At 43.0% G+C, this 14,564-nt stretch overlaps 1 protein-coding gene across 4 annotated transcripts in view; it reads left to right on the top strand.

Moving 5' to 3' along the window:
* The window catches only part of mtor (mechanistic target of rapamycin kinase), a 436,061-nt gene that overhangs the window by 410,474 nt on the left and 11,023 nt on the right, over positions 1-14,564 (top strand). For all 4 annotated transcript variants that reach the window (XM_072478465.1, XM_072478464.1, XM_072478466.1 and 1 more), the window contains 4 exons: positions 6,774-6,839; positions 7,692-7,772; positions 8,675-8,755; positions 10,750-10,855. In XM_072478465.1, coding sequence (XP_072334566.1) covers positions 6,774-6,839; positions 7,692-7,772; positions 8,675-8,755; positions 10,750-10,855 — 334 coding nt within the window. The remainder of the gene's footprint in view (positions 1-6,773; positions 6,840-7,691; positions 7,773-8,674; positions 8,756-10,749; positions 10,856-14,564) is intronic.

Raw genomic sequence — 14,564 nt, forward strand, 5'->3', positions numbered from 1 at the left:
GATTTTAGAGAAGTTAGAGCTTTAGAGACTTATTTGAAATCCACAGTAAAAGATTCATGAGGTCACTGGAAGCTCGTGTTTGAGGTAACCTCGGTTATGTATTGTACCCTCAGCACTGAAATCTCCAAGTTAAAATGAATAAGTCAACAACCATTTACATTTGTATGATATGTTTAGTGTAATATCATAGTGTTGCCACCTTCCTATTTTAAAGATAAAAAGCATTAATGCAAGAAAATGTTTTTTTAGGTTGGCATTCAGAATCCCTGACAGTGCTGTTCCCATTTATTTTTTAAGCAGGTTGATGCTTGTGCATTAGAGGAAGCACACATTGATTTAATTCAAATGCATTTTAATCTCTATTTAGAATTAGAACCAATCAGGAAGTGTGTTCCTCGATTACCTAAGTTAAAGTGCATTGTGAAAGCTTTTTCACATGACGAGTGGTTCGGGTCTGGAATGCACTGACTGAAAAGTGCGTTGGAGGCAGGTTCAATTGAGACATTGAAGAGTGCATTAGATGATGATCTGAGTAGAACCAATGGCTGCAATTTACCGGCCGCGTCATGCTCATCCGGGAACACTACACTGCCGGTAGATGCCGGGTGAAGTCTCCCATGAGTTTCCATTAAGCCTCACGGGATCTATCGAGATGTCGCGAGGTGTCGGGATCAAGATCCCGCCCACAATGGACGTGACCAAGCCATGCTCGCTTAAGTAGGTTTTAAACCTACTTAGGCGAGCTCACCTCCGAATCTACCGGCCTCCCCCAGGGAGTCCCCAGCCGGGCACCATTCTGCATTGGTCCAAACGTGGACCAGGCGGTATGGCACCCGGAGGGGTCTTCTGGGCCATCAGAGGCCCTTGGGTGATCAGGCATAGTGGTGGGTGGCTCCATGCCCCCCCCCCCCCCCCCCCGAACGTGGAACCTTAGTACTTTCAGGCACTGCCACCCTTGCCGCTGTCAAGGCGCCCGTGTGGCATTGCAAAGCCAACAGGAGCAGTGCCAGGGTGCCCCTGGAAGGAGGGTGAAGGGGGTATGAAGGGTGTCAGGGGTGCATGACAGATAAGAAGGCACCTCTGGGAGGTTGGTGGGGGATTGAAGGGTGGGGCCTGGAAGGGATGAGCCTGTAAGGTAGTATGGGGGGGGTCTTAAGTTGGGTCCCTGGTGTCATCACTTGGGATGTAGGTTAATGTCCATATGCATGGACATTAATGGTGTAGGAGGGAGGGCTTCAGGTATTTGGATAATTGGAGCGCATTCTGGGGAAGGTGGGACCTGTACAAGCAGGACGGGTTGCATCTGAACCAGAGGGGCACCAATATCCTGGGAGGGAGGTTTTCTAGTACTCTTCGGGGGGGTTTAAACTAATTTGGCAGTGGAATGGGAACCGGACTTGTAGTCCAGCAACTAAGGTAGCCGATATTCAGGACGCCAAAGCGTGTAGTGAGGCAGTGGGGAAGGGAACACTGACAAAGGAGAGTACTTGCAGGCACGGAGATGGGTTGAAGTGTGTATACTTCAACACAAGAGGCATCAGGAATAAGGTGGGTGAACATAAGGCATGGATCGGTACTTGGGACTACGATGTGGTGGCCATCACGGAAACTTGGATGGAAGAGGGACAGAAATGGTTGTTGGAGGTCCCTGGTTATAGATGTTTCAATAAGATTAGGGAGGGTGGTAAAAGAGGTGGGGGGGTGGAATTGTTAATTAGAGATAGTATAACAGCTGCAGAAAGGCAGTTCGAGGAGTATCAGCCTACTGAGGTAGTATGGGTTGAAGTCAGAAATAGGAAAGGAGCAGTCACCTTGTTAGGAGTTTTCTATAGCAGAGATGTGGAGGAACAGATTGGGAAACAGATTTTGGAAAGGTGCAGAAGTCACAGGGTAGTAGTCATGGGTGACTTCAACTTCCCAAACATTGAGTGGAAACTCTTTAGATCAAATAGTTTGGATGGGGTGGTGTTTGTGCAGTGTGTCCAGGAAGCTTTTCTAACACAGTATGTCGATTACCGGCCGCGTCATGCTCATCCGGGAACACTACACTGCCGGTAGATGCCGGTAATCGACCAGAGGGGAGGCCATATTGGATTTGGTACTTGGTAATGAACCAGGGCAAGTGATAGATTTGTTAGTGGGGGAGCATTTGGAGATAGTGACCACAATTCTGTGACTTTCACTTTAGTAATGGAGAGGGATAGGTGTGTGCAACAGGGCAAGGTTTACAATTGGGGGAAGGGTAAATAAGATGTTGTCAGACAAGAATTGAAGTACATAAGTTGGGAACATAGGCTGTCAGGGAAGGACACAAGTGAAATGTGGAACTTGTTCAAGGAACAGGTACTACGTGTCCTTGATATGTATGTCCCTGTCAGGCAGGGAAGAGATGGTCGAGTGAGGGAACCATGGTTGACAAGAGAGGTTGAATGTCTTGTTAAGAGGAAGAAGGAGAATTATGTAAGGCTGAGGAAACAAGGTTCAGACGGGGTGCTGGGGGGACACAAGATAGCCAGGAGGGAACTGAAGAAAGGGATTAGGAGAGCTAAGAGAGGGCATGAACAATCTTTGGCTGGTAGGATCAAGGAAAACCCCAAGGCCTTTTACACATATGTGAGAAATATGAGAATGACTAGAGCGAGGGTAGGTCCAATCAAGGACAGTAGCGGGAGATTGTGTATTGAGTCTGAAGAGATAGGAGAGGTCTTGAACCTGTACTTTTCTTCAGTATTTACAAATGAGAGGGGCCATATTGTTGGAGAGGACAGTGTGAAACAGACTGGTAAGCTCGAGGAAATACTTGTTAGGAAGGAAGATGTGTTGGGCATTTTGAAAAACTTGAGGATAGACAAGTCCCCCGGGCCTGACGGGATATATCCAAGGATTCTATGGGTAACAAGAGATGAAATTGCAGAGCCGTTGGCAATGATCGTTTCGTCCTCACTGTCAACAGGGGTGGTACCAGGGGATTGGAGAGTGGTGAATGTCGTGCCCTTGTTCAAAAAAGAGACTAGGGATAACCCTGGGAATTACAGGCCAGTTAGTCTTACTTCGGTGGCAGGCAAAGTAATGGAAAGGGTACTGAAGGATAGGATTTCTGAGCATCTGGAAAGACACTGCTTGAGTAGGGATAGTCAGCAGGGATTTGTGAGGGGTAGGTCTTGCCTTACAAGTCTTATTGAATTCTTTGAGGAGGTGACCAAGCATGTGGATGAAGGTAAAGCAGTGGATGTAGTGTATGTTGTGGATAGTGAGGAGGGCTGTTGTCGGCTGCAAAGAGACATAGATAGGATGCAGAGCTGGGCTGAGAAGTGGTAGATGGAGTTTAACCCTGAAAAGTGTGAGGTTGTCCATTTTGGAAGGACAAATATGAATGCGGAGTACAGGGTTAACGGTAGAGTTCTTGGCAATGTGGAGGAGCAGAGAGATCTTGGGGTCTATGTTCATACATCTTTGAAAGTTGCCACTCAAGTGGATGGAGCTGTGAAGAAGGCCTATGGTGTGCTAGCGTTCATTAACAGAGGGATTGAATTTAAGAGCCGTGAGGTGATGATGCAGCTGTACAAAACTTTGGTAAGGCCACATTTGAAGTACTGTGTACAGTTCTGGTTGCCTCATTTTAGAAAGGATGTTGAAGCTTTGGAAATGGTGCAAAGGAGATTTATCAGGATGTTGCCTGGAATGGAGAGTAGGTCTTACGAGGAAAGGTTGAGGGTGCTAGGCCTTTTCTCATTAGAACGGAAAAGGATGAGGGGCGACTTGATAGAGGTTTATAAGATGATCAGGGGAATAGATAGAGTAGACAGTCAGAGACTTTTTCCCCGGGTGGAACAAACCATTACAAGGGGACATAAATTTAAGGTGAATGGTGGAAGATATAGGGGGGGATGTCAGAGGTAGGTTCTTTACCCAGAGAGTAGTGGGTGCATGGAATGCACTGCCTGTGGAAGTAGTTGAGTCGGAAACATTAGGGACCTTCAAGCAGCTATTGGAAAGGTACATGGATTACGGTAGAATGATATAGTGTAAATTCATTTGTTCTTGAGGGCAGCACGGTAGCATTGTGGATAGCACAATTGCTTCACAGCTCCAGGGTCCCAGGTTCGATTCCGGCTTGGGTCACTGTCTGTGCGGAGTCTGCACGTCCTCCCCGTGTGTGCATGGGTTTCCTCCAGGTGCTCCGGTTTCCTCCCACAGTCCAAAGATGTGCAGGTTAGGTGGATTGGCCGTGATAAATTGCCCTTAGTGTCCAGAATTGCCCTTAGTGTTGGGTGCGGTTGCTGGGTTGTGGGGATAGGGTGGAGGTGTTGACCTTGGGTAGGGTGCTCTTTCCAAGAGATGATGCAGACTCGATGGGCCAGGTGTCCTCCTGCACTGTCAATTCTATGATAATCTATGATTAATCTAGGACAAAGGTTCGGCACAATATCGTGGGCCAAAGGGCCTGTTCTGTGCTGTATTTTTCTATGTTCTATGTGTGAGGAGTGACATTGCCCATGGGTGGGGGTGGACCCACAAGCTCACTTGGGGTGCCCTTTCAAAATGGCGGCCTGATCTCCGAGGAGCCGGTCTGGCCAGCAAGTTATGCTCCCCAGTGTTGTGTGGGCTAAACCGATGAGAGACTCCCCAGGGCCGAAAAAAGTGACTATAAGTGTGGTTAGATAATGGTAGTGAACTCGCTGGCAGAGCCGGCGGGAAGCTCCCTGAAAAACCCAACACCAATGACACTTAGAAAAGATTCCCTTAAATCGTGCCCAATATGTAGGGGTATGGGGAAAGGAAAGTGGAATGGCAGTAAGCTATAATGCTCATTTGGAGAGCCAGTGCAGATACGATGGGCCAAATGGCGACCTCCTGCACCATATCAAATGAAAAATCTGTGATTCCGTGATTGTGCATGCAGTAGTAATTATTGAACAATAAAGTGTTAATCCGACATTTACATCACATTCAACTACTTAAATGAGCAAGACTCCCTGATCTTCTGTCATTGGCCTTTAAATGAAGCAGAGTTCAAGGATGGAGGATAATTGGATCAGGATGTACAAATCTAATTTTAAAGTCAAACATTCTGTCCTTATTTTGATATAAAACTGTTATTTAATCTAAATTATCATTAGATAATAGGGGAAGCATAGAATTTGATTAGAAGGTAGGCATTTCTTTGCGGGGGAAGGAGTTCAGAGTTGCAAAATGATACTATGGCTTTTTAAAATTCTCTCATGGGATGTAGTTATCACTGGCAAGGCCAGCATTTACTGCCCATCCATAATTGACCTTGAACTGTGTGGCTTGCTGGGCCATTTCAGAGGATCACGTGTCATTGCTGCGGATCTGGAGTCCCTTAAGGCCATTAGTGAACTAGATGTTTTTTTGCAGCAATCAACATGGTAATCAATAGACTTATAATTCAAGATTTTTTTTGCTAAATTTAAATTTCACCATCTGCCATAGTGGGATTTGAACCTAGGAACCCAGAGCATTACCCTGGCTGGGTCTTTGGATTACAAGTCCATCAACAATTCCACCATGCCACTTTCCCTTAAATGGTACCACCACTGGCGAAAAGACTTAATTGCAGCATTAACAAGTTTATAGAGACGTTTCCTATCTGAATGTAGGAGCAAACTTATAATGCAAATTGACGTAAATCTGTGACAGAAATGTGTATTTACATTCAAACATAATATGATTTTACATTTGTAGTAACTTATTTTTGATCATAAGGTCCTTCCTTCTCCTAATGGCTGTGACTCCTTCCTGAGGTATGGAAGCACAGGAGTCTTCCGCTTCACTCAAATGGTATTTTACATATCTAAACCAAAACATTGTGATGAGGGTAAATGACAACTACCCTGTCCTCCCCCCACATCCACCCACAGGCAGTGGTCACTGGACAGTGGTTTGGATTAAAGAACATTCCCTTACTTAACTCAGGGTCTCTGAACCTAATAAAAAATCCTTCAGTCAGTGCAGTGGAAATAAAAATGAATAATTATAAATGGTAATCTCCAAACACATGCATCCAGAAGTACCTCTAGGAGCACTTCAAAAAAGGTCAGTTTTCAAAACAATTAAAACTAGAGGAATAATTTAAGTGTTTTAAAAAAAAATAATACGGTGCACATGGATTGCCTCAGCTCATCTGCTGCCAAAATCCTCCTCTATAGCTTTGTTCCCTCTGGACTTGACAATTCCATTCCTGCTCCAACCTCCATAAACATGAGGATAGCCCAAACTCTGCTGCTCATGTCCCTACTCGCATCAAATCCCATTCAGCTATCACCCTTGCGCTCGCTGTCTTACATTGGCTGCTGGTCATGCAACATCTTCTGAGTTCAAAATTTTCATTCTTCTTTTCAAATCCCTCCATGGTCTCACCTGTCCCTACCTCAATTATCTCCTCCACTCCCACAACCCTCCTAGATATCTGCGCTCACGTAATTATGACCATTTGAGCATCCTTGATTTTAATTGCTCGACCATTGGTAGCTATGGTTCAATTGCCTCAGCCCTAAGTTCTGGCATTCTCTCCCTAAACCACTATGCCTCTCAAGTCACCTTTTAAAACCTACCACTTTGAGCAAACTTTTAGCCATCTGTCCTAATTTCACCATATGTGAATTGATGTCAAATTAATGCTCCCTGAAGAACCTTCAGATATTTTATTGGGTTCAAAGCACTACAAGTTGTTGCTAAGGTTTGATTAGCGATTTAAAAGCCGTGCACAGTATACAATTAAATAGCTCTAATATATTCTTTCCCTCCTTCAGCAAACATTAAAGGTAATAAACGGTCCAGGACAAGGACGGATTCCTACTCAACCAGTCAAACAGCCGGTTAGTAACCCTGTTTTCAGCGTACCAGTTCTGATCACTCGCAGATACTTAATTTGTTGTCCATGCTATATTTTCGGGATGCGTGTGTGGGTTGGGTACATAGAGGAGGAAAGAGACAGACTCCTGACGGACTAGATTTTCCTCTTCGTTCTCGTCTCTCCTCCTCTTCTCAAAATGTTGATTTGTTGTTTTAGTTCCAGGACACCAAGGACCCTAATGCCTATACATCAATTATTATTATTTATGCATGAGCTTAAACGATATTGAGTGTTGCAGAAATTATTTTCTTATAGGGCATCCTGCCCTCTCATGAGAGGGTGAGACCGTTTTTGAACAGTAATTTTTATGACTTGGAGTTGGTGGGAGCTCCCTCTTGCAGGGGGCGGACATGTTAATGAGGGCAGCACGGTGGCACAGTGGTGGTTAGCACTGCTGCTTCACTGCGCTAGCGACCCGGGTTCAATTCCGGCCTTTGGTGTGACTGTGTGGAGTTTGCATGTTCTCCCCGTGTCTGCGTGGGTCTCCTCTGGGTGCTCGGGTCTCCTCCCACAGTCCAAAGATGTGCAGGTTAGATGGATTGGCCATGCTACATTTCCCCATTGTATCTAACAGATAGGATTACAGGGATGGGGCAGGGGAGCAGGCCCAGGTGGACATGAGGTTTCTCTTTCAGAGGCTCGGTACAGACTTGATGTCCCAAATAGCCTTCTTATGCACTATATGGATTCTTGGTAGTGTTTCTCTTCTGTATAGAGAGTATTTACAGCATTTTTCTGTTAATATTTAAAATTTCTCGACCAGCAATGTGGAGAGTGCAGCTTTTCTGAAATTGTTGTTCAATTTGTGTTTCAGAATTGCTTGATGGGGTAGAACTTGGAGAAACTACACATAAGAAACCAGGTACAACTGTGCCTGAATCCATCCATTCCTTCAGTAAGTTATTTAATATTTGTCTGTACAACTTTATGTAATACCTTAACTTTAGCGTATTCTGTGTATATTCAATAATTCTACTATTAAAATGACAAAAAAACATTGATTTTGATACCTGCATGATCAAATAAATGAGAAATTAAGAGGACAGGCTGACCTCTCTTACTCGCTAATGTTTTAAATGTTCCAGCTTGGACTTAAGTATTCTTTTTAATTCAGTCATCACCTATTGAAGTTTTCTTTAATTCAATTACGGGATCTGGGTATTGCTGGCTAGGACACATTTATTATCCCTTGAGAATGTGATCGTGAGCTGCATTTTTGAACCGTTGCAGCCCCTGTGGTATAGTACACCTACAATTCTATTAGGGAAAGGGTTCCAGGATTTTGACCCAGTGACAGTGAAGAAACGGCGATATATTTCCAAGGCAGGGTGGTGAGTGTCTTGGAGGGAAACATCCAGCTGATGGTGTTCCCATGTGCCTGTTGCCCTTGTCCTTCTAGATGGTAGTGGTCGTGGGTTCAGAACGTGATGCTTAAGGAGTCTTGATGTATTCCTGCAGTGCATCTTGTAGATGGTACACACTGTTGCTACTGTTCGTCAGTGGCAAAGAGAGTAAATGGTTGTGGAAGGGTTGCCAATCAAGCGGGCTTTCCACTTATCAGCCCAAGCCTGGATTTTGTGCAAATCATGCTGCATTTGGTCTTGAAGACCTGTTGAACAAATAACTGATCAGTTTCAAAAATAAGAATGGGGCAGAGACTTGGACTTTTTTTAAAAAACATTTACTTTGTGTTTTATTTCAGTAAGGAACAGCCCAGTAATAATGTGGGTTTGATAGTACATATACGTGAGCCATGGCAACAATCCATGATCTCCCATATTTAATTCTTTTTTTCAGTTGGGGATGGTTTGGTGCAGCCTGAGGCCCTGAACAAAAAGGCAATTCAGATCATTAACCGGGTCAGAGACAAACTCACAGGTAAGACTGGGCACTAACATTGCAATGCATTTTCCAATTTCTTGATTTTCTTTTAAATTTAAATTCTCTTTTTGATAGTTTATTCCCAGTACAATACAAATCTGTTCTCAACAGAGGTATTCATTCAAAAAAGACAGACTTACATTTACATTGCATTTTGCAATCACTTAGGCCACTTCCTAGCCAGGTAATTATTTTTTAAGTGATTTCACTCTAGCTGTGTCCGTAAACATGACAACTGATTTTCACAGGAAAAGGTCTCACAAACAGGAATGAGTAACCACTCGATAAGTATTTAATGGTGTTGGTTGAGGAATAACCTTTAGCAATAGCATAGTGCCGTGAGATTTTGTACATCCACCTGAACTAGGTTGTCGAGCCCTCAGTTTAATGTCTTGTCTGAATAATGGTCATTCCAACATTAAAGCATTCAACACCACGCAGGCACGACAGCCTAGATCATGTTCTCAAGTTCTGGAATGGGGCATGGATCAGCATGGATATGACTCAAGTGCAAAAGTGTTGCCACTGAGTCAAACTGACATCTGGTTGACAAAATAACACACAGGAGTATAAAGGTTAACTGAGAAAAGTAAACCGTGCACTTTCATTTCATTTTACACAACATGTTTTGAATAAAGTATTTTTTTAAAATAAATTTAGAGTATCCAATTCTTTTTTTCCAATTAAGAGGCAATTTAGCATGGCCAATCCACCTACCCTCCACATCTTTGGGTTGTGTGGATATGATCCATGCAAACAATGGGAGAATGTGCAAACTCCATACAGACATTGACCCAGGGGCGGGATCAAACCGCCACCGTGCCGCCCCGTTTTGAATAAAATCAATATAATTATTTCCATTATGGAGGTTCACAAGAATGATCCCCGGAATGAAGGACTTGTCATATGAGGAGCGGTTGAGGATTCTGGGTCAGTACTCGATGGAGCTTAAAAGGGTGAGGGGGGATCTCATTGAAACTTACAGAATACTGAGGGGTCTAGATAGAGTGAACGTAGAGAAGATGTTTCCGCTGGTAGGAGGAACTAGAACCCGAGGGCACAGCCTCAGACTGAAGGGACGATCCTTTAAAACAGAGGTGAGGTGAAATTTCTTCAGCATGAGGGTGGTCAATCTGTGGAACTCATTGCTGCAGAAGGCTGCAAAAGCCAATCACACAGTGTCTTTAAGACAGTGTTAAATAGGTTCTTGATTAATAAGGGGATCAGGGGTTAAAGCAGGAGAATGGGGATGAGAAACGTATCAGCCATCATTGAATAGAGGAGCAGATTCGATGGGCCAAATGGCCTAATTCTGCTCCTATGTCTTATGGTCTAATCAATCTTCCATAGCATCACACAAGCAGAATTAATGCCAAGTATATTTATTAAGTGTACAGAAAAGGTAGCATAGTAGTTATGTTACTGGACTAGTAGCCAAGATAGCTGACTAATAATCTGGAAACGTGAATTGAAATTCCACCTCAGTAACTGGACAATTTAAATTCAGTTAATTAAATAAATCTGGAGTAAGAATGGTGATCATGTAACTACCGTATTATCATAAACTGGATCATTAATGCCCTTTAATGGTTTAGGGAGGTAATTTTTTTTATATATATCATGAATACATATTAAATATTGATTGCTCCATTTTTACCTGGCATTTTGTTTAATTTCCAAAATTTAAATCTCCATGTTTTAAAATTGCAATTTGATCTGAACAACTTTGGCAATTGCAGGATCTTTATCATGCATTTTTTTTTTCGTTGATCTGTTTTTTCAATAAATACTAGGATTGTCATTTATTTTATTCAAACATATTAAGTACTGGAATTTCTCACTACGGATTCTGCTTACAGAAGTATTCAAAATACAAAATCTGTAATCAGATTTAAGACGTTCTATCATTTACACTGTGAGTTTATTTTGACGTTTACCGTAAAACCCAAAAATAAATTTTAGATCGTAACAGTGGTTGGTGTATATTTCAGGTCGTGATTTTGCACATGATCAAACCTTAGACGTCCCCACTCAAGTGGAGCTGCTAATTAAACAGGCAACATCCCACGAGAATCTCTGCCAGTGCTATATTGGATGGTAAGTGTCAGAGTGACTTCTAATAATATGAAGAATGGTCATATTTCTCTACCATCAGGTTTCTCTGGAGAAAATATGGATAATTTTAATGATCATAAATATGGGTTACAAACTCATGCTGGCAGTATTTACAAATATTTACATAAAAGCACCATACCTTCTAAAAAGCATCTGTATTTGCACATTTTCATAGGTAACCGCTTCCTGATGGGTCTATTAGATATAGCCACTGAGCGTAGCCTTAAGGCCAGGCCAGATGTTCTCTGGGTTCCCTTCCCAGCCTCTGCCAAATTAGCTTTCAGAGTTGCAAATGACTTTAATACTGTGACTTAGGAGGTGGCCTTGTTGGGTGTGAACTGGGGATAGAATGGGGCTGAGCTGTGCTGCACTTCTTGTTTCAGTAGCCTGGCCGTAGCCTGACTAACATTGAACCTGAAGACTGATCAATTGGCTGAGGAGGTGGAAGGTGTTCCGCACACATGGAATGTGCACCAGCATAGTTTAAAAGGAAGGTAGTCAGATTAGTTTTTAAACAGAAGTTTGATGCTACCCAGCATTTAAATTTTATTGATGTACAATATGTGTTGTTTGTTGTTTCTTTAGCATTCTCCAGTGCCAATTTGTGTTGTAGGTTTTACTATATTGTGCGATCTGCAGAAAGGGAAGAGTAATGTTGACCAGTTGTTTTTCAGATTGGTGTGAAACATTGTGGTTAGCACAATTGCTTCACAGCTCCAAGGTCCCAGGTTCGATTCCCGGCTTGGGTCACTGTGCGGAGTCTGCACATTCTCCCCGTGTGTGCGTGGGTTTCCTCCTGGTGCTCCGGTTTCCTCCCACAGTCCAAAGATGTGCAGGTTAGGTGGATTGGCCATGCTAAATTGCCCTTAGTGTCCAAAATTGCCTTTCGTGTCCAAAATTGCCCTGAGTGTTGGGTGGGGTTACTGGGTAATGGGGATAGGGTGGAGGTGTGGACCTTGGGTAGGGTGCTCTTTCCAAGAGCCGGTGCAGACTCGATGGGCCAAATGGCCTCCTTCTGCACTGTAAATTCTATATGTATACATTGGTGCTCACCAGTGGCCGGTACCAGTGTTCTTTTTGATGTACATTAATGACCTGGACATGAGTATACAGGGCATTGTTTCTAAATTTGCAAATGATTCAAAACTCCAAAATCTTGTAAACAAGTAAGAGGATAGTAACAGACATTAAGAGGATATAGACAGGCTAGTTAAATGGGCAGGCAGACACAAAGCAAATTCAAATTAACAGAAGTATGAAGCGGGAATTATGAGGAGAGGTAATTTCAACAAATGGGTACAAGAACAGAGCTACCATTGAAGGTGGCGAGACACGTTGAGAAAGCTGTTATGAAGAAGTGTTGGATCCATAACTTTATTAACGGAGGAATATAATGCAAAAACAAGGAAGTTGTACTGATCCTTTATAAAGCAATGGTTCTTCCCCAACTGGAGTACAAAGAACAAAGAAATGTACAGCACAGGAACAGGCCCTTCGGCCCTCCAAGCCCGTGCCGACCATACTGCCCGACTAAACTACAATCTTCTACACTTCCTGGGTCCGTATCCTTCTATTCCCATCCTATTCATATATTTGTCAAGATGCCCCTTAAATGTCCCTATCGTCCCTGCCTCCACTACCTCCTCCGGTAGTGAGTTCCAGGCACCCACTACCCTCTGCGTAAAAAACTTGCCTCGTACATCTACTCTAAACTTTGCCCCTCTCACCTTAAACCTATGCCCCCTAGTAATTGACCCCTCTACCCTGGGGAAAAGCCTCTGACTATCCACTCTGTCTATGCCCCTCATAATTTTGTATACCTCTATCAGGTCGCCCCTCAACCTCCTTCGTTCCAGTGAGAACAAACCGAGTTTATTCAATCGCTCCTCATAGCTTATGCCCTCCATACCAGGCAACATTCTGGTAAATCTCTTCTGCACCCTCTCTAAAGCCTCCACATCCTTCTGGTAGTGTGGCGACCAGAATTGAACACTATACTCCAAGTGTGGCCTAACTAAGGTTCTATACAGCTGCAACATGACTTGCCAATTCTTATACTCAATGCCCCGGCCAATGAAGGCAAGCATGCCGTATGCCTTCTTGACTAGTACTATGCACAATTCTGGGCACCACATTTTAGGGCAGATGCCATGGGCTTAGAGAAGGTAGAGAAGAGATGACATAAAATAATGGTGATGTGGAGATGCCGGCATTGGATTGGGGTGAGCACAGTAAGAAGTCTTACAACATGAGGTTAAAGTCCATGAGGTGAGTCCTGAGGAAGGAGCAGTGCTCCAAAAGCTAGTGATTCGAAACAAACCTGTTGGACTTTAACCTGGTGTTGTAAGACTTTTTATTATAAAATAATGGGACCAGGAATTAAAGACTTTAATCATGTGGAAAGACCAGAGAAGTCAGTGTTTTTTTCCATGGAGTAGAGAAGGTTAAGAAAAGATTTGATAGAATAAATAAGGAGAAACTGTTCCCAGTGGCAGAAGGGTTTGGTAACCAGAAGAAGTAGATGTAAGGTGATTGGCAAATAAACCAGAGCAATTTGAGGAAAAGGTTTATGCAGCAAATTTGCAATCCGGAATTCACTGCCTGAAAGAGTGGTGAAAACAGATTCAGTAATAACTTTCAAGAAGAAATTGGATAAGTGCTGGAGCATCAATTATTTACAAGGCAAGCGAGTGAGGCCAATTGGATAATTCTACCAAAGCGCTGGCGCAGGTATGATAGCTGGACTAGTCTCCTTCCATACTCTATTCTTTTTATGATTCTACAAACTGTTTCTTAAATAAAATAACTAGTAGTTGTTCATCCGAGCAGAACAGTTTTTGAGGTGAGGTTGACATCTTCCTTTTCAGCACCAGTTGTTGAAAATGGATGTCAAATAAAATGTCACAGGGACATGGAGAAAAATCCATTCAGTTAATTGAGTCAGTTTATGGATGGCTGCGTATATTAACTCCTCTGAACTCTTAAGAGAAGAAAAGTGCTTTTGGGATTGTTGCTTGTAAGCTGAAGAGGTTATTTCACCTTGATTGTACAGAGAAAGCTAGTAAGAAAGGATGGCGCATTAATAAGATTCTGGGAACAACCAAAATTTTGTAGGAGTCCTCAAAAATTTCAATGTATGATTTTTAAAAAATTCTATGTGATAAAGAGATTGGAATCGCAGTGTAATGGAATAGAATGTCCCCTCTCTTTGCAGAGTACAGACCAGATGCAAAGTGCAATTACCAGCAATTTTTGAGTTGAGCCTTGACCACAGTTTCAGAAGGCAATCCCTTACAACAGGAGCATCTAAATTTCTACCTGTGGGCCAGTTCGCCTAACAACAGTCTAACCCAGGAAACTCAGTTCTTTTTTTCTTCCCATTTCTTTTTTTTTGTTAATTTGTTCTGTTTGAAAGTGGTGTGGAAGGGCTGTTTTTAGTGCCATTACATCATTGGTGAATTAATTCTAAATCAGGGCATGTTGTCAGGATGTGTTGGTATCCTCAACTTGAGATTAAATACCAAAGAGTAGAAAAATTGATCTGAGTTTTTTATGTGACCCATGAAAGCTCCATCTATTCATTGAGTAGCCCATGATGATAGACTTGGACAGACCTGCCTCACTGCATTAGTGTGTGACAATTCTGTTTCCCATTCTTATGGTATGCCTGAGTGAGCCTGGCTAAGTGGGA

Source organism: Scyliorhinus torazame, chromosome 16 (assembly GCF_047496885.1).
Source record: "Scyliorhinus torazame isolate Kashiwa2021f chromosome 16, sScyTor2.1, whole genome shotgun sequence".
Taxonomy (NCBI): Eukaryota; Metazoa; Chordata; class Chondrichthyes; order Carcharhiniformes; family Scyliorhinidae; genus Scyliorhinus; species Scyliorhinus torazame.